Source organism: Aptenodytes forsteri, unplaced genomic scaffold (genome assembly GCF_000699145.1).
Source record: "Aptenodytes forsteri isolate BGI_AS27 unplaced genomic scaffold, ASM69914v1 Scaffold257, whole genome shotgun sequence".
NCBI lineage: Eukaryota > Metazoa > Chordata > Aves > Sphenisciformes > Spheniscidae > Aptenodytes > Aptenodytes forsteri.
In genome coordinates this window covers 444,458-470,101 of record NW_008795194.1, presented here as the reverse complement: position 1 = coordinate 470,101, position 25,644 = coordinate 444,458, and the positions used below count along the sequence as shown (strand labels likewise).

At 34.8% G+C, this 25,644-nt stretch overlaps 1 protein-coding gene across 6 annotated transcripts in view; it reads right to left on the bottom strand.

Moving 5' to 3' along the window:
* The window catches only part of UBR3 (ubiquitin protein ligase E3 component n-recognin 3 (putative)), a 123,110-nt gene that overhangs the window by 25,970 nt on the left and 71,496 nt on the right, over positions 1-25,644 (bottom strand). For 5 of the 6 annotated variants that reach the window (XM_009278563.2, XM_009278565.2, XM_009278566.2 and 2 more), the window contains 7 exons: positions 25,050-25,199; positions 24,397-24,530; positions 21,112-21,222; positions 18,716-18,928; positions 17,780-17,916; positions 11,997-12,082; positions 1,274-1,379 (listed from right to left, as the gene is read on the bottom strand). In XM_009278563.2, coding sequence (XP_009276838.1) covers positions 1,274-1,379; positions 11,997-12,082; positions 17,780-17,916; positions 18,716-18,928; positions 21,112-21,222; positions 24,397-24,530; positions 25,050-25,199 — 937 coding nt within the window. The remainder of the gene's footprint in view (positions 1-1,273; positions 1,380-11,996; positions 12,083-17,779; positions 17,917-18,715; positions 18,929-21,111; positions 21,223-24,396; positions 24,531-25,049; positions 25,200-25,644) is intronic. The other variant, XM_009278564.2, reaches the window with a different exon arrangement.

Below are 25,644 nucleotides of genomic sequence, written 5' to 3'. Positions count from 1 at the left end.
TCAGATACCAAAATGAGAAGTGCATGATCAGTCCTGCAGCCATTTTGATTGTCAACAGCCTATCAACGTGATCTTAATTTTGCCTGGTATAACTCAGTCAACCATACACCAATTTATTAACCTCTTTCCACTGCTCAATCTAGGTCAGGGCAGAATCACACGAAAACATACTCTCAAAGCAGTTTGAATGCATGCTGAATAACATAGGTTTCAGGTTATAAAATTCTTGATGCTTTGTTCTGCTAATGTTTATAAACCAATCTGTTAATCTAGCCTAATTACTGCAATAACCTAATGTTGATTGCAAAAAAAGACCTGGCTCCAAGAGGACAAACAGTAAAATCTCAAACTAGAAGCAAGCACAAATGTTTTAATAATTTTTCCTAATTTGCAGATTAGGATTGTGGCATCACTATCCTAGATGAATTTTTGAAATCCCATGTTGCTTTCCACCTCAGGCTCCTAGAAACACACCGACAAATACACAGCTGGATAGACACTAAAAAGGCAGTCTTTTCAACATTATTGCAAGCTAAAGTGGAGACCTTAGCTATGAAGAAGATGCTCAAGGTGCCAAGAGAAAAAAAAAAAAAATACTGTCTTCCTCTTACGAGGAAAAATAATCATCTGGTTTTAGGCAAGAAACCTTTCTTCTCACCATCAAGGTAGAATCTGAAAAGTGAACAGTCTTAAGTCAAGCAGGGAGATGAGTCCTTGTGGAACATAGATACATGGCTCCATTTATTATACTGTTAATCCTTGTACAGCTGTATATGTAAGGTTAATGTTTTAAAAGCAAACTCAGGTAAATAACTTGTTTAAAATAACAAGCATGACGAAAATTTTTAGCTTCCAACAGAATTATTTCTCACATGTATTAGGCCTACTTATGTTATTTCTGGAACAGCTATTAGTCATTGCCCAACTTTCAATAAACTATTTATGAACTTAATCTCGATGTAAATTTTGTCTAGCATCCATACCAAGAACAGCAGTGCACCTACCCACCTACCCAATACTATTAAATTCACATGTGCTTAAGCTTGCAAGCGGTGTATTTCAGCTTCAACTCAAAACTGGAGTGTGTCAGATTTTATGTAAGAGAAATCTGAAAATTTATTTTTACAAATATACATATACATTTTTTAGATGTTAAGTTCATCAGCCTACCTCACAGAGAATTTAAATTAAGACAGAAAGTTACCCAAAGTCCCTCTGTAAGGATGTTTCTTTCACAAGGTAAAACTGATATTTGGTAAATTAAAATACTTGCTCTGAATTTTTATCCTGCATCGGCTGGGTCAGTTTTCTCCAGGGATTGTATGCAGAGTCTATACTGTAGAGGCGCATGTGCATGGCCAACACATGGAACAGCTGATCTGAAAGGTGAAGAAGATAGATTGCTGATTATTACGTACAATAATATGAAGTATTTCACATTAAATTGCCATCATTTATTTTACAAGATTCTGAAAAGTCTGTCATCTCATTCCAAATAAGCTGGTATCCTAAGAAGCATCTTTTTAAATTTATTTTTTAATAAAGGTTTTGAAGAGAAGTAAGATTTCAATAGAAGACAGTGAACATATGCATGCATACAAAAAATTATTTTTTTTCTCTCCTGAAATTCTGAAATGGAGAAAGGCTGTTTAGAAAGCTTCGACCAGATCTCAGTTGGTTTAGTGCTCGTAATACACCAGCTCTACAAACCTAATTATACGTCTTTTTAAAAATCCTGTTTCGTATGCTGTTATGTTGCTAAGGTTGCATGCTCCCTTCACTTCCCTCTCCAGTTTATGCCAGAAGCTGTGATTTCCTGAACATCTCTTCTAAACAGAGACTGATATACTTTTAACACACAGCTTTTATTCCTCTCTCTCTCAGTTAAGTTCTGTGCACAACATATTTGAAATTAACCTAAAGTTGCTAGAAGTTCTGGCCTATAGCAGGATCACTTCAGCTCTTCATCCTTAAAAGGCTGTTATTCCTTCTGCCTTCATAAGGTTATTTTGTAGGTAACTTTTGGAAGAGAAAAAACCCCAAACTTTGGACTATACCACAATGACACTAAAGTAGTAACAGTCTTTGTAACGGCATAGATTTGCCTATACAACCTGTAGGCAAAGTTTGTTGATATTCATCAATTCAAAACCTTCTGTACACTCACTGTTTCAAAAATATCATTTGCAAAACACTTCTAGAACCTTTTGAACAAAGGATCCTTAATTTATCATTCATGCACAGTACTGCAGTATTATATACTAAAATGCAGTTTTCATTTCTCTATGAATCATATGATCAACACAAATAAAGATTACATCTAATCCTTTCTCCCCTTAAGTGAGCCAAGAAGGCAGGCACCATCTATACTGACAGCATTTTCAGAGAGGTACGTACAATAAGAATCTCAGACTTCACTTCTTTTTCTGTGTTTATAATACAGTTACAGTTTGGGAAAAATGCATCTTTTTTATCTTCATAGGTTTATATTAGAATCATATTTTAAAATACTATTTCCCATGATTTTGCTCACTTTTTCCCTCCTGTCAAGACTGTATCTTGCTATTTGCTGCCATGTTTCTCCTGTTCCATTTTCCAGGATCCTGCTTCCTTCCTCCCTTTCATTTTAACTTTTTCCCTTAGTATCTTGCTATCTTCTTGCCCCCCCCCCCCCCCCTCCCTTTTATTCTTTCAATTGATCCCTTTACCTCCTACTCTCTTAATCTCTCTCTTTTCTCTCGACAACCCACTTGCTCAACCTACACACTCACAGGTCCTCTTTTTTAAGTAGAAATAGCAGCTATTAATTTATTTTCCATAAATAGACAATTACTCAGAGGTATGCAATGGCCAAAGAGTCGCATGATGAAGTCAGCTGACTGCCAGAGCCTGAGGGCTGTAATTAGCTCCTGGGGTTTGTAAAATAATTGGAGATGTAGATGGCATTGGAATTGATTGCTGTCACCTGCTTTCTGAATAAAAACAGTCAATGAGGACAAAATAAGTCATCTTTTCTCCTGGCAAGAGATTCTAGCAAAACATTGCTTTGCTGACAAACTTCAAAACCCTGAAAATATACTGATATTTCATCAAAATAATAAACCCCCCCCCCAGTATAGTTTTATTTGGAATGAAACCCATGAAGGTTCCCGTTCCTTCCCTCTTGCCTCTCTGCTACTAAAAGGAATGTCGTTTTTTTCTGAACTGCTCCTTGCCTCAAACAGAAATGGGAAACTATGCAAAAAAAACCCCAACAATGCTTAGCATAATTAATTAACCCTTTGCTCCTTTAATAGCTATTTTCCTCAGCTTTTACCGATATGAAATTAAGCAGGCAAGCATCAAATTCTAGCACTGGAGAATTTATTTGTAATCTCCAAGCATGTAACATTTATGGAATCAAGATACATTCTAACATCGACTGAATCCGAACAAAAAAAATCAGTTTAGCAGTCTTGTAAGACAATATTTTTTGTTTGTGATTAAGGCAGCTATCACTCCTTTGCAAGAAAACGTGTTTAGCACGTAAACATAAAGCTAGGAAGTAGGTAATAAGCTAAAGTTACAATGACCTTTTATAAAATACTTTTTATGAATTGACTTAAAAATATTAAGATACTCTAAGTTAATGCAGCACAGCCATGCTTGTTTCTAGACCCGGGGTAATCAAGGAATAACATTGCCCCCTAATGGGAACACTGCAACAAAAACGGCCTGACAGCTGCCACCTTCCAAATCAGTAAAACTGAGTTCTGGTTTGTCTATTGCTTCGGTACTCACATTTCTGAGAAGATTTCTAACAATTAGCAAAAACTAAGGACTAGCCAGAGGAAGATACAAAGGTTTATTTCTTCACAAACATCTTTCTGTTTTACACCACAGTGACTCCTGTTGCTTTATGTCAAATTTACTATGATTATGGAGTACTGGAGAATGCCACGGAGAACACCAGAGCACTGAAATCTAGAACTGGCAACTTCTTTGTGCACAAAGTGCTTGTTGGTGTTTCACCACATTCTTATGCTTGAGGGACTGGCAGAAATCTGCCTTGGGCCAAATAAACACCAGAGGTTTTTTTCCTGTGCATTCGTGTGAATGCATCATTCCGAAACGTAAACATAAAAATACAGAATATCCTCCCATTTTCTTATACCCTACTTAGAAGCTTTAAAATTTACTTTTTTTTTTTTTTTTTTAAACAAGTAGCAGCAAAACATTAACATGACAATGGCCCACAAACAACAACCTTGCCTAGTCTTGTGAAGAATGGAAAGGAAGGCTATAACCCACCAGGCATCCCAAACCCCTCCACCGCTCACAGTGTTATCTTATGGCCAATTCTCTCCAGGAAAGCCCACCTTCGTTAAGTGGGAAAGACAGGATCTTGGTGTAGCTCAGAGTCTCCAAATTAACATTCTTAACAAGATTTGGTAGAAGAATATTAATGTTAGAAAGCACATCAGCAACAAAATTAAAGAATGGTAATTATGAAGTCACAACAAAATGAGAATTACAGGTTTATTGATAACAAATCATGAGAAGTAAACAGTGAAAAGAATTTGAATATGGTCCTCCTCTCCTAATAATTTCATAATATCTGAGACAGCCTGCATCCAGTTAAATTGAATAAATCTAAAAATCACAAAATTTGAATGCACAGTGTAACTTATTGCTGCAAGTCGTCAGGGGCTTGGCAGGACTCCAAGATTTAGACATTTAAGTGGGCAAGATTATTACTAGCTTTAGAACATGTTCATATGACTCAAATACTATCTACATTGAAGCAGCGCTGTCTCAATTCTCCCAACTTATTTAGATGGTCTTTGTTTTCACAGAATACATGTAAAGTTTATATAAAACACGTAATAGAATCATCTAGATTAGCAGTTAAACATTAGCTTTAACTTTGATGCAAATTAGCCTTCCTAATTCCATTTCTAAAAATTACGAAAATAAATCTATTGTTCCATACACTGCTGCTCTTGGTACATTCTTTTCAACTCTTCCTATACCAGCTCTAATTCTCAGGGTTATCCTGTTGGGAGAGAGGAGCAATAAACTCAGTTGGAATCAGTACTTTCAAAAGAGCAGCTCAAAGGATAAGACCCTGTGTCTTTGCACTGGGACTGAAGCTATTAGAGGAAGTATTCTAATGCTGCTCCTCTCATAAAAAACAAAGATAATGGGTATTTTGTCTAGATATCCACACTGCCTGCACTAGCACCTGCAGTTGCATTCTTTACTATTTTTACTATTAAAGCACACTGATTTTACAGATGTTGACAAAGCTCTTAAAAATATTTTGCTGTGCCGAAGTGCATAAAGCAGGAGTCTATAAGGGTGATTTCACAGCTCTCTTCATGTCTAGTGTGGTATGCACAGCACAAAAGAAGACTAAATTCAGAGAGATGACCAGATAGGGATTTGATAGATGAGTGACAGAACTGTCTTAAAAATGCTGTGCTGAACTGACAAAAATGAGTGATTCAGGAAGTTACACACAGGTGTAAGTTTTGGTCTCACCAGTAATCTTGGTTTGGTCTTTGCCAAAGTGATCCCAAATTTCTACATGAGTTTTGCAGCCTTTTTTTCGTCTTTCTTTTTTCCGGTCTCTTGACTCTAAAGTAAACTCTCAAATTACCAAAGTTGAAATCAAAAGATTTTTTTGTTATTAATTCCACTTCTGCAACGCATAGCAATGTGCTGTGCTAATGATGACAAAGAAAATTAAGGTATTAGCTGACTTTGTTTTGCTTGCAGAAGTCTAGATGATGTGTTTATTCCCCAGTCTCTCTCATATTTATGTTTTAGAAGGACGTAAATAACACATACTGCTGTCATGAAAATCTCTACTTTGCTATTTTGATCCAGTCTTCTCCTTTCTCATTTTATAAATTAGTACTCATGTTTACCATGTCAAAAGATCACAAAACACAGTGACACAGCAGTTCACTGCAAGTGGAATTGAAAACATCCTTGTCTCAACTGCTGTGTGAAGATCTTACCAGACTAGAGACATTATGCCCTTCTCCTCCCAAAGTTTGCTGGGACTATCAAGAAGAATGTAGATGATAACAAAAAACACTTGACACAACCAGATGGGACTTGACTGTTAGTAAGGAGATTGAGGAATTTTTTTCTACTTGTAGAGATTTATATAGTCCACTTAGCAACAGCAGCTGCAAAGACCTGCTGACAGCATCCTCCCATTCATCACTGATCCAGTAGATTGAAATCAATGAAGAAAAAACGTGAAGGTCAGGAAAAGCCTATTAAGGCATTAAGACATGAATAGTCTTTACAAAATCTTAAGCCTTAATTGCTGATGAAGCAGTTAATTATCCTCGACACCAAACTTGCCAGTGTATGAAATCAACTTTAGCAATACAATTCTAACAGTATCTATCTTTGCCTCTCCCACGCTAGGTATGAACGGCATACCAAGCTTTTTAGGAAACAGTTAGGATCATCTGTTGGTAAGAAAAACTGCTTTTTCAAAGTTAGCATGAATGGATGGGCACCAAAGATCTGCATATTGCCAACTCCTAACTAAAAAACAAAACAAAATAAAAAACCACGAAACCAAACCAAAAACCCCAACCCAACCCAACCCTAGAAAACCACTGTACCAAGGCAAAAAGCATTCCTGAAAACTACTTTCATTCTTTTTATTTTCAGTGGCTGCAGAGAGCTGGGTAGGAATCTTTGCAACCATATTCACACTAATAGATTACAGGAAGGAAACAGTTGCAACTGAGCAATTCATAAAAGAATTAGGTTTTTCTTCCTACAGGAATGAAACATACTTAGTGGTTCCAAGTATCACCAGCCATACTGATAAAATGGAGACAGCTATTACTATCAACGTGGTTGAAAAATTTGATACAGAAGGAGCATGAAGAGCTTAGAAAATGCTTCATGTCAAGATGACTTTCTGTACTCACAAAGATATTAAAAGGACTGATTGAATTGATACTAACATCACAATCAAGACAGATGACACTGCTGAGCCATCTACAAATGCAAAACCCAGGCTTCAAATGAGCAAGAGGAGAAAAAACAAACAAACAAACAAAAAACCCCAGTGGAACAATATGGTTTCTCGATGGTCAGAACCATCACAGAAGTTATGAAGGTGCTGGACGTTTTATTTAAGGCGAGCTTACACAAGCCTTAAGTACTTTTTTGATGTCCACTTGTAAATTAATGTCCTTTCCAATCAATGCAGTTGATGCTGAAATGCCAGACTCTGCAATCTGTGGGAACCGTAAGGATAAGGAGCTCCTATAGAGCGAAACTGAAGCCAGAGGACAAGGTGATAGAATATTTAATCCTTCCCAAAAAACCCTAGTCCTATCCTTATTACAAAGGGAAAAAGGAAAAAAGAAAAGAAAGCAGCCAGAAAGAAAGAACAAACTATTTAAAAGTTACAAGGAAGACAGGACTAGATTATAAACTCATTTATAGATAACTTAAATTTTGTGGAATTGTTCACCCATTATTGCAAGATTACCAGAGTAACAATGACAGAGAAAAACACGTAGAGAGTTAAAGAGATACAAAAGTCATACAGAGAAGTCCTAATTATTCAGCCTTATTATTGTGTTCTGAAGCTGTTCTATAAACACAAAACAATGAAAACAAAAAGCAAAACATCAGATCTCTTAAAGTTTATAAAACAGAGAAATAAGGCCTGTACAGTTGTTATATATCATAATTATTCCCTAAACTCCAGAGAATTTACAAGGCTATAGACTCTAGAACTGTAACATGGTCCTTAAAATAGGACTTGATTTTTAAGTCATAAGTAAATAGGACTATGTGCATTTTTTGGTTGCATACTGTTTAGTAACACACACTCATGCAAACACACATACAAAACTTTAAACCTTAAAATGGCAATTTTACAGCCAAATTTTCTTCATCATTCTTCTCGCGCAGACTCTATCACTGACACTAACACCTACATTAATCATTCTTAATTTTACTTCCCAAGAGCAGCTTCCCTCATCGTGCAATCTACTAAAACAGCTCTTGACCTATTTGCTCCCACCATCCTCCCTGACGCTTGCTGCTGTAACAGCTCACCTGGGACAACATATTCTGTTTTCTGCAATATCTAATCACCCAACTTTACAGTTGTTATAAGACTAATACAGGGTGGTATGCTTAATCACATGAGAGACACCTCATTATCTCACACATAAGAAAAACAGAAATGGGTTATATTTTAGATTACTTCTGCTGGACCTGACATGAATGACGTTTAAAAAACAAAAGCAGTTTCAATACTGTACAAGCAAGACTTTAACAAAACAGTATTCAAGTTCTAGATAGGATATGTATTTTTAAAATCGTTCTTTCCTCACTGCATAAGACAATGAAGAAGTTGAAGGTACATTTTAAGTGAAAATTTAAAAACAGGATTACCTCTTAGAAAAAGAAATTAGTATGGAAAGATAATAAAATCTATTATAGAACATGTATCTAAAGAACTGCGAACATGTTTTTAAAGAACTGCCATTTTTTCTCTCTAAATGCACCAATATGGAAGGGGCAATGAAGGAAACTCATATAATTATGTAACGGTTTAGTGAAAACAAACACTGCTATATATGGATAAGTAATTCTGCTCCCACTAGTCATATTTAGCCTAATGTCCAATACTAAATATACTACTACTAAATGGAAGTACTGTACAGGTCTGTTCTAGGAGAACCCCATTACCTTGCATTAAAAATGAGTATTTTAATGCAAGATTAACTATGACTAATTTGCTACATAACAATTTTACAAAGTACCAATATAGAACATAAACAGCATGTGAACATTTTAACAATGAACAGATGACATTTATGTCTCCATGCTGTTTAAAGCAACAACACATTCATATACATAGCACCTTTCACCTGAAAGCTTTAAAGGCCTTCTTCAATTTTTCTGAAGTGCAAGATAGATACTAAAAACACCAACGAGAACGATTTAGATCTATGTAAGAAAATTTACCATTCTACCCAAAAGCCTGGAAAAAAGCAGGTGCATTGTGTTTAAATGCTGTCCCTATCCTTTCATCAGAAATATGCACTAGAATCCTTAAAGTAATGCAACCGCTAAAGGAAAAAGCACTATTTCCACATACAACACACTCATTAAACAAAATTACACAGCAGTTTAAAAAAGGAACAGAAAAATATTATAGTAAACAAACAAAATGCAATGTATTATAAGTAGAAACAAATAAAAAATAAAAATTAAGAAATGTTATCACATTAAGAAAAAAAAAGATCATCAACACGTTTTTCAATTATAGGAAATACTCTGCCAATTTCAGATTAAGCCCTTGTGTGCAAGTACATGAAAACAGCCAAATGGCATCATGGGGAAAAAAATTTCTTCTCTCTAAATATATACACAACTCCGAAGACAAGGATTTAAAACAAAGTTTTCCTTACTGAGCTATTTTACTTTTTACATAGACAACTAATGCACGGTTTAACAGCGAATTTTGCTGCTACCAAGAAGTGATGTATTTCATAAACATTTTAAATTTTGTAAACTAAGACGTATTTTTAAAAGCAATAGTTGATGTAATCTTACTTAAAGCTTCTCGTTAAGACGATAATTTCCAGACTTCTCAAATGTGAGAAGTATCTTCAACTTTCTGTAAGTTTAGTTTGTTCCAGTAATCCATTTTGATGAACAGACAATATTGGTTCATTTTCTGAGACATACAGAGTTAATGGCAAAACAGTAAAAATGCTGGAAAAATAGCTAAGTAAGATATATGAATGTAAACAGGACTTAAGTTTGTCTTGTCTTGTTGAAGTAACAATCCGGCATAAGACAATCCTCCAGTGGAGATACATTCTCCATGTATCATTTCCAATTTTGTAATTCTCCAAAAGTAAATTTCTCCAATGATTACAGTATTCTCCATGCATTTCAAGACTTGAGGAATATGTATTAAAAATCCTAACTGATCTTTTCACTGGCTGTCAGCAAAAGGGATGCTTCCTTTTAAAATCAGGTCCTAAGTATGTAAGAGCCCTTCTTTATGCAAGATGATGTTGAAGGGGTGGTGTGGTAAGTATAAGAAAAAAATTAAATAATGTATTATATAAACCACTTAGTGTCAGCTACCAGGCCTCAGCTTGGTGGAATTTTTTTTTTCTTTCTTTCTTAAAACCCTAAACAAACAAAAACAACTTTGAGGCAGTTCCTCCCTTGCTGTCAACTGATATAGTTCAAATAGAAACAATGGAGCTATACCGATGTACACCAAGGAAGCTGCCCAGCACTCTGTTGGTTCAATCATTCTCTGCAAAGTCATAATCAGCACTTACTGACATTAGTTGGTGATAAAGCACCATGAGAAAAGCCATTATCTTTTATTTACACATATATAGAAAGCTTTTAAATAGGTACATGCAACACAAATTTAATACTGACATGACATCAAACATTTCACAGTGTTTTAAGATGTAATGAATGTATTTCATGCCACTTTTATCTTAAAAAAAAAAAAATCATACGGAGAAGATGAAATCTCCCGACTTTGAAAAAATATCAGTAAGATAAAAATATGACCTCACAGATTACAGGCCACTTCCCCGCACACATTCTTCTAAACTTTGAAATGTCAAGACTTACAAAGATCTTGTATGGCTACTAAAGCCATGTGAAAACGGGTATACTCTCATTATGTGTAAAGTGATTATAGATTTTTTCACTTTAAATATTTCAATATTTTAAGCTGAAATCTCCGCCCTAAGCGGCTCATCACGGTCTTCCAAATAACATGCCTGTGAAATAGGCAACGCATCCAGTAAGTTGCTAAAATTCAGAAAGAAAGTGTCCATCTTACTAGGTAAGCATGCAATTAAAAATATATTGTAATCCAAGTAGAAATTATCTGTAGAGTCTTGATTTTATTAAATACTTCAAAATTGCAAACAGCGATCTAGTGATGTTCTTCTAACACGTGCATTTTTCAGGTATTTTGCTCTGCTAGGAAAGGGAGGTAATGATGGTGGGGGGAGACAATGTGCAATAGGGTTTAAAACTACTTTTCAGAAATCACAACACATGAATGAAATCAATTGAACTACATTTCCTGGCAGTAACAGAAGGCTCTTATCCTGGAGAGGATGTGGACAGCATAGCACGTGATGGGATTTCTTTGGTGGCTCATCACCTCAAATGGTGAGGAAACCATCGTCCACAAATCATGTACCAAAAGGCAGAGATGGGCCCAAGCTTTCTGACATTTTTACTACTGAATCTGCTGCTACTGCTGCATAAGCTTGATTTAAACAAGCATTAGTAGTTGTAGTATTCTGGCAGGCTTTCCAATTTTTCCTGACAAAAGAAAATGTCCATTCCTAACAGTTTATATTCCAGTAAAAGATAAAAAGATTTTATGTTAAGGAAAAAAGCACTTCTGTCCACCAGAAGTGCTTTATTTGCCAAACATTAAAGGTTTCAGAACAATGAAGATCTGAGAGTTTCCACCAAAGTAAATTGGCAAAACTGTCCTGTCAGAGAAAGAACTAGGGAAATTAAAGACACAAGACGTGGTAGCTGCAGATTTCTAAGGAAGACACCCAGTCATGAGCTACATCAGCACTCGGAGAAACAAATTTCTTTACTATTACTAGCAACAGCCAGGGTGAAACAAAGCTTTCCTGCTTTACCCTTAAAATACTTCTAGTTTTACTCATAAAAATGTAAAATTATTAAAAAATATTACATGGATACTATGACAATTGATTTCTAAATAGATTATACTCACAACACATGAACAGCTCTAATGAATAATTTGTGCAAATTAGATTTCAGATTTCTCAAATTGCAACAAAAATCAAAGACTCATTATGGCAGGAAAAAAGGTTCTTAAAAGAAAAATGTTGACATAATTTAGAAAATGTTAGAAAGAACTAGACATCTTTATTCAATATTCTGATAATTTATATTGCACTTCATAACATAAAACTTACTTAAACATGATCTTTTCCCAGCTGTGCTTGCACCTCCTGAACATAAATTGCCTCCTCGATGGACCAGCTCAAGTTCCAAGTTTGTTCTGCAAGAAAAAATAAGAGTGTTGAATGGAACAGCATTACTCAAGCTTCTACGGACACAAAAGAGTCATCACAAACTCCCAGCATACACTAAATAAAAGAATGCCACAAAGTAAGCTTTAGTGTGAGATACTGCCAAAATATGACTCAGAATAAAACAAAATTTATCAAGATATTGCCATGTGATTTTAAGTGCTTTGATTAGCAAGTACTATATTGAGAGCTGCTACAGTTGTGATTGAAGAATAAAAAAAAATGTTAATTCTGAGCCTTTTTTCTGTATGCACACACAACTCCTTGATAATAACGGAATTTATGTGCAAATCTGAAAAGACAATATACAGATTGGCTAAATTTCAATCAATCAGATACGTCTAAAAAGTGTTCTCTTTATTGGCAGGGCTTTTGTCTTGTTTTAAACAAACAGACAGTACAATGGATATGCCATCAAGTAACTAAGTATGAAAACAGTCTAAATTATAATGGAAGCACTGACCTTTATAGATAAGTTAGTTAATAAAAGCCTTGGAGGTTAATTCTGAATGAAACACTGGTATTCACTGCAGCTCATTAGTATGAAACAGGAGTTGTGTCACTAAATCTCTGCATGTCACATTGATGCTTTCTTTCTTAGTATTATTGTAATCTGATACTTAGGCACCAATTGTTTAGGCCAAATTCGATAGCTTTGTTTAATTTTGGAACTGGGTGTTTCAGTACTGCATTATCTTTTACCCTCAAGACTTGGAGCAAACAATTTACGTTATGTTCTCTGAGAGTTTGTTTCAATAAGTCAACATACATTCCTTTAATTGAAATAAAGGAATATGATTCTATTATTCTGAAATGTTATTTTGCTAATTTAATCCAAACTGCAAAGCTCAGTCTAAACATATTTTGTCCTTTAACTAAAAATCAAACAATTTTAGGTTCAATATAATGTGACTGAATACATATTAAAATCTATTCTAGAATTTTAGGCACATGATATATCTAAGCTAAGAACACACACCCACACACATATATTTAAGAAGAAACTACAGGACGACTATTTTATTCAAAACAAATTATTTTTTAAGAATTTCAGCTCCATCAGCTTGAAAGAATAATACATTTTTGATATGCAGTGTTTGTTAAGATACTTTCATATGTTTTTAAAATAGTAACATTTCAGAATATTACTTTCCCTAAGTTTGCAGCTTATGTCACCCATTTCTGAAGGAATGTTTTAATCCTCTCTACTCAGAAAAGGCAATTTAACATTGATAATGTGCCTGCTCAGAGCTCCATCTGGTTGCTGCTGATAAGGGCATCTGTGTGACAGAGGAATTTTCCACTCTTCAGGCGATTTGCAGTGCTCACTGAACTTCTAAAAATCTACCAGCAAGGAAGCAGGCATAGGGATTTCATATTAGTGGACAAAATAGTAACTGTAGATCAGCATGTGCTAGTTCATCATGGGAATATAAAGGAAACCAGTATGGTTTATTTCTACAAACATTCTGATACCTAATTTGTAGAACAAAATTAATGGCAGCCTTCCATTAAAGCCAAGATAATTAAGATTTAAATCAAAAACACTACCTGGATGTCTAAGAACATCTTTCTAGATCTAGAATTTTAAATTTCCCTTTCACCAAGAAATATGTACAATTTTACAAAACAAACCTCAGGGACAATTCTGAAAAAACTCTTCTTGATACGTATGAGGTGTTATATAGTACTTTTTGCTCTAAGGAATGTAAGGAGAGAGATTTCTGGAAACATATACTCCATCACACATATCATACCAACTCTCACCTCCCACACTTCTTCATTGCCCCCAGTTCCTCAAAGAGAGCAGCTTATAGTTCAGCTTTCCTGGAAACTTAAATATTAGCCTTTTCCTCTAAGACATCTCTTTCAAAACATACCTAAACTGTGGCATAAAAGTGCAGAGTAGAGAAAGCATCTTTTGTGAAACTGAACACTTCCCCTTTATAAAATGTTCTACATCAGGTACAGCCCTAAATCAGTTTTGAAAGAGACTAGTGTACCTCCTCCCTAATTCAAGCTCCCTTCTACCTTGAGGATCTGAGTACCATCTGCCCTCTACTGAAGAAAAGCAGAGCTCTCAGTGCCTATTCTGTCCTCAGTGAAGAAAAACTTGGGGCATCTGATAGAAGGGTGGAACACAAGAGTGGTCTCTGAAAGCATCCTTTGCTATCTCAGCCCCCTCAACATGAAGGAGAGAGGAGAAAGAAAATCTATGAGTGACTGTTTCCTCTATCTAGAAATTTTTGCGTCATTCATTGGAGCAACAAATTTTGTACAATACTGGCTTTATCTTCCTCACTCACAGAAAAAAACTGAGAAGATGGATTTTGCTCAGCTGTACAGACTCCCAATTAAAAAACAGCCGTACTTCATCCCTTCTTGTGGGCTTTCCCTTAAAGGAACGTATTGGGAGTGGGGTGGGGAGGGTGATTGCATATTTCTCAGAATTCGTATCAGGACAGAGTAGGGGGAAGTAAAAATGCAATGCCCTTTCCAGAAAGAGAACATATTTGGATGGACCTCCTCTTTCTATTGGGACAGAAGAATCAAGTTAAGCACTACCATTTTTTCCACTTCACTTTACAAAGACAACATATATATGAAAAAACCCAGATACTGAGACACAGACTGGAAGGAAAGAACACAAGGTTCTTATATTAGTCTACAGATAGCTGACAGCAAAACCAAAAGCTTTGTTTATACAGCCAACAAAAGCACGAGACCTATTGCTATGCAATACAGAAACAGTCCTCCAAGATACTGCCACAAATGACAGTCATCAATGCTATGAATGTGGCGCTATTAAAATTAAAGTTAGGCACACATGATTTGTGAATGACACACTATACTAATCTCATAAATGTCAGCAAAGACAAGGAGGGATGCATACGGAAAGGGCATAAATTTAACAAGGTAAGACTGTAGGGAAAGGGGAAGGTAGCTAAGGAGCTGCTCTTCCAGCTGTGCATGCAAATCAGGATGCCAAGACCCTGAGTGCCTCTTTTGCTAGGAAAACAGACAGGGGCTAGTTCTCCCACTAGGTGGTAGAGAATTTGCTTGTAATTTCTCTTCTCTGCTACCAGTGACATCTGTCTGGGTAAGCAAAAGTGAAGTAAGAAAAGTCAGTTCCTCTTTTCCTGAAGCAGAAAGGATAAGCTGGGGCAAGTGGCTACATGTTGTTTAACTGGTAGTATTCCCATTCCAGCATGCAGAAGTCCACTTCAAAGCTGGCCTCCAGCTGTAAACTAGCATCTTCTAAGAAGACTGCAGATGATGTCACCTTCTGATTGAAAATGGAACGTGACTTATAAGAAGATTAAGAGTGTTTAATTCACTTGCAAATATATGAAGTCACTAAAAATATCATTGCATTCAAATGCTTACTTAACCAGGAGCTACTTATCATCTTGACCACTTTATCTGTATGTTAGATTAAATAATGAATAACAGCTGTAGATGGTCTGACCAAAGACAATGAAATGTTTCAGAATACATTAAACTAGAAATGCTCAAAGGTAACTGGTTGGTAAGGAACACAAGGATATCATTACCTCAAAAAGAACTGGATGGAAATAAGGAAGAAACAGGCTGAATGACAGGCATAACTTCCAGAAAGCAAGTTACTTCAGTCTGTAATTTAAATTGTGGATAGTCCATTGTTTGGAGACTTGAAATTAAATGAAACATAGTAAAATCATACAAAGAAAACTCTTTCAGTCTGGGAGATGACCAGCTCACTTATGTATTTATTTCCATAAATACAAACCGTAAGGTTATATTAAAATGTCTTTTTAAAAGTTTACCTTTTTTTTAACCTGTAGTTCTTATGCAATTATCAAGTAGCAGAAGCCTGTAAATCTGGATTGCTGAATTGAAAGGCAAGAGAAATTAACCATTTTGTAGCTGATCTGCCAGGCACCCTCATAAGTGATGTTATGACATGGTAACAATATGGAAGGCTGGATCCAACACCTGAAATCCTTCAGCCATGGATGAATGGAGAATTGCTGACACCAGTCTAACCTAACAAGAAGAGGTGGCATATCCTAATCTTAGTGGTCAACCATGATTTCTCTCTCCAGCAGTGCAAGCAGCAATGAAATGCTGTTCTGCTTTGAGGTATTTTTAACTCTTGGCATGAAAACAAAAATCTACCGCTTAGGGTGTTAATATAAATATCATAAAATATAGATATATTTAAAATATGTTTAGCTAGCATTTTAAAAATTATGTAACATTACACCCAGAAATATATTATAACACCATTTTTGTACCTTAAATGGCATGTCAAGTTACAATTACAAGTAATCATACTTTTATATGTGAAACTAAAATTTTGAGTCCTTTGTATTTTTGGAAGGATATTAAATTGCATTGACCAAACACATCATTTAAAAATCTCATGTGAAACATTAATTTTGAGTCCTTTGTATTTTTGGAAGGATATTAAATTGCATTGACCAAACACATCATTGCTAAAAATCTCAACATTATTTATCCTTGTATAGCATATACTGCTTAAAGTAATACAGAACAATCTTTTAACTTGCTATGTATAAAATTTAATTGCTCTTCTTAAATCAAGGCACAGTTAAGATATTCTTAAAGAATACAGATAATATTTCTTTTAATAGAATTATACAATAATCTAGGTTGGAAGAGGATTCTGGAGATCAGATAGTCCAACCTTCTGTCAAAAGCTGAGCTGTAGATTTGATTATCCAGAGTCCTGCCAAGCCAAGTCTTGAATATTTCCACCGCTTATATACTAAAGACAGTCAGCAACCCGAGTTTATGAAACTGCAGTAAAAAATGCTACTGGATGATATCACTTTTATGCTTGCACTTTCTCTACAGTCAGCACCTTCCCTGCAGGCCTCAGTAAGTCAGAGTTTAGAAAATTATTTGCTTAATGAGTATTTCAACTTCTTATGGGAAAACCCTGCATTACAGTAAATCTGAACAGATTAACCATTCAGAGCATCTTAACATTAATGGTATAGACGGAAGGAGGGACTGTTTGATTCTCTTGGAGACGGTGTCTGTGACACTGACAGCTATAAAACTGGAATCAAACATCACAGAGAAAATGCTGGTAGTTTTGACACTTTTTTAGAAGTCTTATTCACATGAAGAGATTCCTGGTTGCTGATGCAGAAAAGGCTCCTTCTGGGATCCCTATTTAAGTAAATAAAACTAACGTCTGGCAGACAGATTAAAAACACCCTGTGATTTAAAAACCAGCAATATGGCAGTGATATAGAAATAATCTCATTCTGATAAATAGTAGTAAAGAAGATTTGACAGTTTGGGAAAGGAAGGTAGAAAAAGAAATTCAACATAAAATTTCAATATATGGAAAGCAAAACCTTGAATAAAGAAGAAAACTAAATAAGCAGAAGACAAAATGTTCTCCAGGGTTTGCGCCACTGCTGCATATACTAAAAATGAACTGAAAGGCACATCTTTCCATCTTGCATATGCCTGCATATGAAAATCAGAAAATGTAACCTCGATGTACTAAGTACTCAAAAAGTACTTTTTGGAGAGGATGGAATATTTTTTAAATTTTTTTTTTTTTTAAGAAGAAAACTATCTGGTGAGCAACTCCATTAGTGAGAAACACAAAAGAAAAAAAATATGTAAAGAAAAAACATACCCACCTGGCTACTGAATACATAAACAGAAAATCGTTGTCAGGTGATCCAGGACTCTTACTATAATCTGTATACTTCTTCTGTGTGGTACTTTTTATATCTTTCATTACAGATTCCATTTCTTTACTGAGATTGGTTTCAGACTATGAACAAAGACACAAAAAAAGATTAGTTAATTTTACCTGAAGAAATGCAATAGCTGATCACAAAGCGCAGCACCTTCATATTTATAAAAACACATTTGCAGGTTATGAAAAAATATGTATTAAAAGCCAATATTCTGTCTCACAAAGTGTTATAATATTCTGAAAGTTATTCTGATTTGTTCTGAATATGAAAACATCACTGTTTTGTCCATCTCCTAAGTTCAAGAATCTCACTGCTTGCATTAGTTTAAAGTATATTTGCATTGCACAAGTACATGAAAATAACAAAGTATCTCCATCAAGACTGGAAGGCTAGCAAAATTTAATAGAATTAATTCTATCATTCAGAAAGACCTTATGAAGCTTTGTAATACATGAGCATCTGCAAACTGCTCTTTCTGTAAAACAAATAATCCATACCTTAAAATATTCTTAATAGACATTCTTTAAATAGCTTCCGGTTACAAGGATATTGGTGTTTTTACATTGTAAAGAAATGATAAATGACATGACTCAATTCTATGTAAATTACTATGGAGAGAAGTGAAAATGTACTCCATAAAAAATTGCATTAATCACATTTTGTCATAGCTTTTTAATTGTTTATTTTTAGTAGGTAATGCAGTAAGTACTGTAAATATTTTAAATTTCTTGATATGAAAAAAATAGTATGCTATCTTCCATAACAGAAGAAAACGAAGTTTCCCAGGTTGTCGAGTTTCTAAGAGGTCACAAATGCAACGTAACGTAAAAACTGAAAGGTAGAGGCAAATTAACAAGGATCTTTCTGCCTTACACTGATGCTTACTGGGAAAGTTCCCAGCTGTTCTTGAAGATCTTCCACCTCTTGTACAAGATCTTGCATACACTTGTTACTATGACTTTGCCAAAGGCTTCTTTCCACGTTGTTTCCAGGATAACAAGGAAGAACGCTGTTAGCAAACTGCCTACAGAGGGGACAGGTAAATTCTCCTTTGTCCACTGAAAAACCCTGGAGGACCTGGTCATTCTAAAAGAAAATAAAGAAGATGTAGCTGAAGTTTGCAAAAGGTTATAATTTTTAGTTTGACATTTCAGGTGTAGAGCTAAAGAACTAAATCTAAAACCAAAAACTGTAAAGAAGATTAATTGGAATAGCTCCTCATTTTAGTGAAAAAAGGTCGTAACTACTAGAGACTAATCCTCCAACTGAACTAATTTTCCTAATTTTTAAGCACTCTTCATTGTCAACAATATCCCCATAAGAAACTAGAAATATTTCAATGGGGTATTTTGAACATTTCACATGTGTTGTCTCTTTCTAGCAATTCCCAATAAAGTTTAAGACTCCCTTGATAACATCTCTTAGTTTATCAAAAGGCAATTTTATTCTCAGCCATGAGAAATATTTGAAGATATTTCTCAGAAGTACAGGCTGAAAAACTTAATCAAGTAGCCATTGGAGGGCAGCATGACAAAAACCCTGATTGTTTCTTCTTTATCATAAAGGATCAAAAAATGGACACAGAAGTACGTGTTTGGGAAGTGAGGACATCTCCCAAGTACTCCTGTTACTGGCAAGCAATCTTGCTTCAGCTTCATAAATTGCCTCAATGGTTTCCCACTCCTGGGAGAAGAGAACTACTAAGTTAATAGTGACTATAATTTAAACTTCAAGCAATCAGCCCAGAGTGCTGAGGCATTCTGGTGAGCCTACTTTTACATACCTTTCTGGATGCTGATCTCTGACAATATTATGTAAAAATTAATGTTTTATCCAGATGAACACAAGTCTATATAAATTATTTCAGTACTAAGAATGCTAGGAATAGTCAAAATTATTATGCACTCATCTAGGTAGTGGTAATACATGCTAGGGGATCAAAAGTTCACTTAAATAATCTAGAAATCTTCAAGAATACAATGAGATGGAATTAACAGATTATTTCAACTTTAAGTGAGAATCCACCAGAAAAGGGACTTCAGTGTCTACATGACGCAAAAGATTACTTTTCTATAATTCTGTAAAATTAGATTCTACCGTGAAAGCCCAGATTTTACTTAATTATCTTGATGACACAATTACCCCTGAAAGCATCTTTACAGTCATATGGAAAAGAACAATTCATCATGGGATCCAATAAAGGTGGCACAGCTTCCAATTTCTCTAGAGGTAAATTTCACAGTATGACCAATGCTGATTCTAAAAATACAAAGCATTGCTCATAGTTTTTCTCAAAATGGAAACAAATCAACAAAACTTATGAAAAAATAAAACTAAAGAAATATCACAAAGTAATCTTGAATAAAAAAAGCAGTTTCACATGCAACAAGAAGTCATCATTTAGTCTTTATTTTATTACACTAAATAATACAGAAATAAATGATTGCTTAAAATCTGATGACTTCTACCACTGCTGAGCTTGTGATACCATTCGACGGTGCCATTCAGAAGATCTGCAATTGGGCTGCGAGAGGTTGAGGGGGTGAAGTAGGCCAGCAACATCAATAGAACACTACCCTGTTTACTCAGACCATGTGAAAATAAGCATGTCTTTTCTAGCCAACAATTTCTGAGGCTTGACTAAAACTGTATTTTAAAACCACATATAGCAGTAAATTCCCAACAGTATTTTCCAAGGAGAAAAAAAAAATTGCATAATTCACAAGAGTTAAACTATTTTAACTCATTTCTCTAAACTGCAGGTATATACGTAACGTATACCATACATAACTAGAGATAAAAATCTAACTTTTTGTAACTGAATTTTCATATTAGGAATTAACCGAAATCACAAGTTTACATTTGCAAAATTCCCCTCTCATTTTTTCTTCAGTTTCTCTGTAATTTCTCACACACGTTAAACATCAAAATAGATATGAAAAGTGTGAGAAATGCTTTACCTGAATATGCACACGAGAAAAAAAACCAAAACCCAAAAAACAGTGGTTTAATTTTTTTGAGAACAGGATTAATTTAATCAAGTATTTTTTCGGATATATCAGAATAACTGAAAACAAAGTACTTTTGTTAATAATGTCAAGATGTAATAAGAGATTTAGTATCTACAGTTCTTGAAACACAGTAAAAACATCTTGTTCATTCATGTGAACCCAATCTTTCTTTCTCTGAATTGAACAGCATAAATCCAATTGACTTCACTAAGAACAGTTCAGAGCCAAATAAAAAAGATGATCTTCAGTTTTACTTACCCGTAAAGATTCCATGTAAGATTTGTGACAATCTATGTGTAAAGTGTGACCGCAAGTTTGTACATAAACACCTCCTTCCCAGCCTATTGACACTGCTTGCAGGCAGGAACTCTAAAACAAAGCAAAAACAGTAAGAAAAAAGAACAACAATATATATAAAGTTATAAAAGTATTTACCACAACTTATTTTAAGATTTAAAAAAATATACAGATTTTTATTTGCATGCTATCTAATTAAAAGACATGCTGTGGGAATAAAGAAAAAAAAATTTTTTTAAAGTATTTATGTGTGCTAACTTACATGGCTGCCATTACGCTACTCTTTCCAACAAAGAGCCAAACACTTAAGTTAAACTTCTACAGTTCTTGTCACTTGAGATAATGACTTCTTTAAAGAACCTCTTGTATTACAGCATGAAGACAGCTCTAACTCTACCATCTATTCCAACAGTACAAGTTATCCAATATCCAATGGCAATATACATTGCATTCAGTTTTGTATGTAACCAAAATAACAAGATCACAGCTATATAATTAAACCCAAATCCTTTATTAAAATTCAGTGTAAATACTTAGGGTTTTTAATGAGTTGTTGAACAGTATTGTATATAACACATCATAAAGGGAAAAGAGAACAAATACTTGTTTAGTGAATTGAGTTTTATATTAGGATTGTTTTGAAAACATTGGCCTTATTCAAAGACTGCGCTTATAGCCCACATGTCAAAAATCAAGTTACCTCACTGGTAGTTCTCAGGAAATAATGAACTGAAAAAACAGTCACCACTGGCAAACTTATGATAAGGAATTCTAGAAAATTCTCTTGTAGAATACCTAGCTATAGTCAGTCTAGTAATTAAATCTCCATTTCTGAAAAAAATAATTTCATACACAGATTGAAATGTACATTCTGGCTATACATTTAAAGAACAGAAAAAGATTTATGGCTACCAGAATCGGAAAACCATTTTTACTGTAGACTCACCCTAAAACAGTCTTTTGTATGATGCAAAACCAGGGTACTGCGAATAACCAACTCTGATTGATAGTTGCATTTTCTAAGGATACCCTAGCATCTCATTTTTTTTCCTGCATATGAGCAGGAAATCAAAACAACATTACAAATTCTAGCTACAAGACATGCTCCTATTTACCTTGCCTCAACCTGACATTCATAATGTGCTATGACCCTCTCAGGCCACAGAACAAGAAAAACTTTTTCTCCTGCTGGTTCCTGCATAATTTAGTAGACTGCACTACTAGTAAGGTTGTATGATATACCTGGATAAGCCCCACAGAACAATGTTTCATTCAGGAAAAGCATTATTTATTGCATGTATTTAACAAGGCTACTTAGTAGCATTTGCATAAGAAAAAAACCAACCCCAAAGTCGTTGCAGAAAGGTTTTACTCCATTCTTCTTGAGTTCAGAAATAAAGGAGATTCCAAAGCAAGCCATAGGCTTGGGATGGAGCACACCTATATCAAGTTGTTCGTTACAGAGTACTATGTGATTCTGAAAATAGTCCTATCAATCTACTCTACGAAGTTTTATCTCCTAATCCTTAGTCATACCTCTCCATATTAAAAATAATCACTTTCAGTGATTTTTCCTTTAATGGGCAAGAACTCTACTCCCTGACTGACAGCAAGCATCAAATTTCAGCTAAGAAAGTGCAAAAGGAATCTCTATGGAGAGAATTGGCCTGTTTTGCCCAATCTGTATATAGCATGTAGCTTTTGAATATTTTTTTTTCTTCTAGTAGAATAAGCTAGATCATGTTTCATAACTTAAAATTTTCACATCTAAGTGAAATTATTCTCTTGCCTCCTGAAATCTGTTGTTAGAGGAAGGACACTTACTGGGAAGGACACAGCTGATAAACAAAAGGACTTCTTATTGCTTAGCTCAGCTGAACAAGATGCTCAAGACGCTAAACAGATGTTTCCATTTTTATGCCAAAAGAAATTTAAGGATTAGTTCTTTCATGCAGAGACATTTTTTAGCACAGTAGTGACCTGGAAACTTGAAAGCAAAAATAGCTAATTCAACTAATGTTTGAATCAGGACTGAAACTTTTGAAAGCAGAATGCATTTGCTCATTGCATTACAGTATATTTTAGACTAATCTGTTGGTAGTGTTACTGCACAGAAAGGGAGATCAAGTTTTTGAGCAACATTTTGCTTGGAGCTCCTTCCATTTGTAGCATGCAAACATGTAAAAATAAAGTTACAGTATTGCTTCAATGTTTTTAATCACTTCAGTAAGAAAAAATATTTATTAACCATTTGAAACAATGAACAATTATCATCAATGTCAAAAGAAGAAAAGCTTGTCCACAGATGCTTTCTGAACAAAAATATCTTTTGTTCAGAAATAATTTCCTGCTTACATCTTTAAAAGTTTTACTTTCTAGAAAGGAAATGTATAAAATTTGCCTCAGGAGAAGGTGCTTTTCTGAAAACATTGCCGAATTTTAAAAACTACATCAATTATGAAATTTAGTCTACATTAATCTACTCTACATAAGCAAGCTTGGTCACAGGCAGCATTTCCACAAAGGTCTACAACTGAACAAGTCCTGTTAAGCAACAAGAATTGGCTTTCAAAATTAAGTATGAAAAGCTGTAATGTTGCTTTGTGAAGCAATGCAAAACTCTGCTTGGAACAGTTAACAGAACTGCAAAACAGAAATTAACATACCAATTAATATAAAATTGAACTTCAGTAATGTTGTGCAGAGTTGAGGATTCAGCAGAAGAGGGTGAAGTCTTCTGCTGGTCCCTCCTCCCATCCACTCATCCTCCCCTTCTCTGTAGTAGCTCAGAAAACTGTTACAGGTTAAAACAACTCTTTCCACTTACTCTGTGCTGCCAAACATACTTTTAACTGATTAAGAGTAATTCCTTGATCAGCTTTTCTGAATGGCCACAAGAAAACTGGTGTTTTGAAAGTAATACCTAAGACAGCAAAACCACATCTCAATTGTGTGGTCACACTGAATTGTGAAATATCTTCTTCGAGAGAACATCTGCATGGATATTTAATGACTATATAGCCTGTAGATATACTAGATGCCTATGCCAAAAATGTAACTAGGGAAAAGCCAGACGCTATTTAAAAATAAGGACCCTATCAAATGTAAACACTTCATAACTACTGCAACATGACGAATTGTTCACTAAGTGTAGACATGAAACTAGGAGGACTCTAAGTTGTCATTTCATTTACCTTTTTACACAAATTTTTCGTAAGCGGCAGTATGTTCATATGAAATACTTACATCTTTAAAGTATCGCTGCAAAGTTGTAAGCCTTACATCATGTAGTGCTGCACAGGTATCCCAAGGGTATATTTGCTCCTCTTCAGTAGTTGGTAGTTTCTTTGGCTCAGTGCTATTGCGGCATTGTCCCAACACTGTATGAAGAAAAGAAGCAATAAAGAATGCAATGGATAACAATATGCTAAACAATTAAGAAAACAATCAGGAAATTCTGGTTTGTAACTACAATGTGCTTTGTTGATGTTAAACAGTAAAAAAAAAAAAAAATTAAAGAAACTAAATACTGAAAGTTGTTCTTTTGCACTTGTACATAGAGTATATACACATACACAAACACACATACACACATATAGATACACCAATGGCTATTTTATTTTCTTTTTCTTCCAATACCCGTTTTCCTGCAGGTCTATTATATACTGCTGGGTTTGCAAAAGCTAACAGGAACTAGGAGGGAATGAAACTGTTCGCTCTTTTCCCAAACATTTAAAAATTTTCTCAGTACCCTTAGACCTACACATGTGCCCCATGGAGGACCATCCACAAAAAAAGGGAAGACTCTCTTTCCAGGCTCCGTGAGACACAACAGTATTTATGCACACATACTAAAAGCTGCAGAAACACTGCTTGTCCAACAAGTCACACACTCGTACCTGAGGATGCTTGTAATAGTACAACTAGTCCTGTAGGTCTGTCTTCAGTAGAAGGACCACTTTGTCCACAAATAACACAATCATATATTGCCTCAGAAACATGCTGTTCTGATGTAGCTACCTCCATGGCAACATCAACATCTGGCGATTCTAAAAAAGGATAAGAAAATTTATATTAAACAGGGGGAAAGAAATTCAATTGCATCTGCATTGAGGTAGTGAAGAAAAAACTCCCAAATAATCTCTTTAGTTTATCTACAACCAAAACATTGACCATTACTTGAAACTTACCTTGCTGCTTCAAAGACACCCACACAACGAAGTACAAGTGTTCCCATATTCAAAATTATTCGCAGTGGAATTAAATATTTAGCTCAAATTTTGTATTAAACGATCTCTTTAAAACGTCTATAAAACAGATATCTAACTTCTATTTCATTAGATACTATATTGAAAACTCTGAACAGAGAGAGATTAAGGGCAATGAATATGAATCTCTACTAAAACTAGGTTTGCTCATAACTGACTCTAACAACAATTAGAAGGAAAAAGTTCATCTGAAGACCTTAGAAATAATTTAAAGACGGTTAGACAA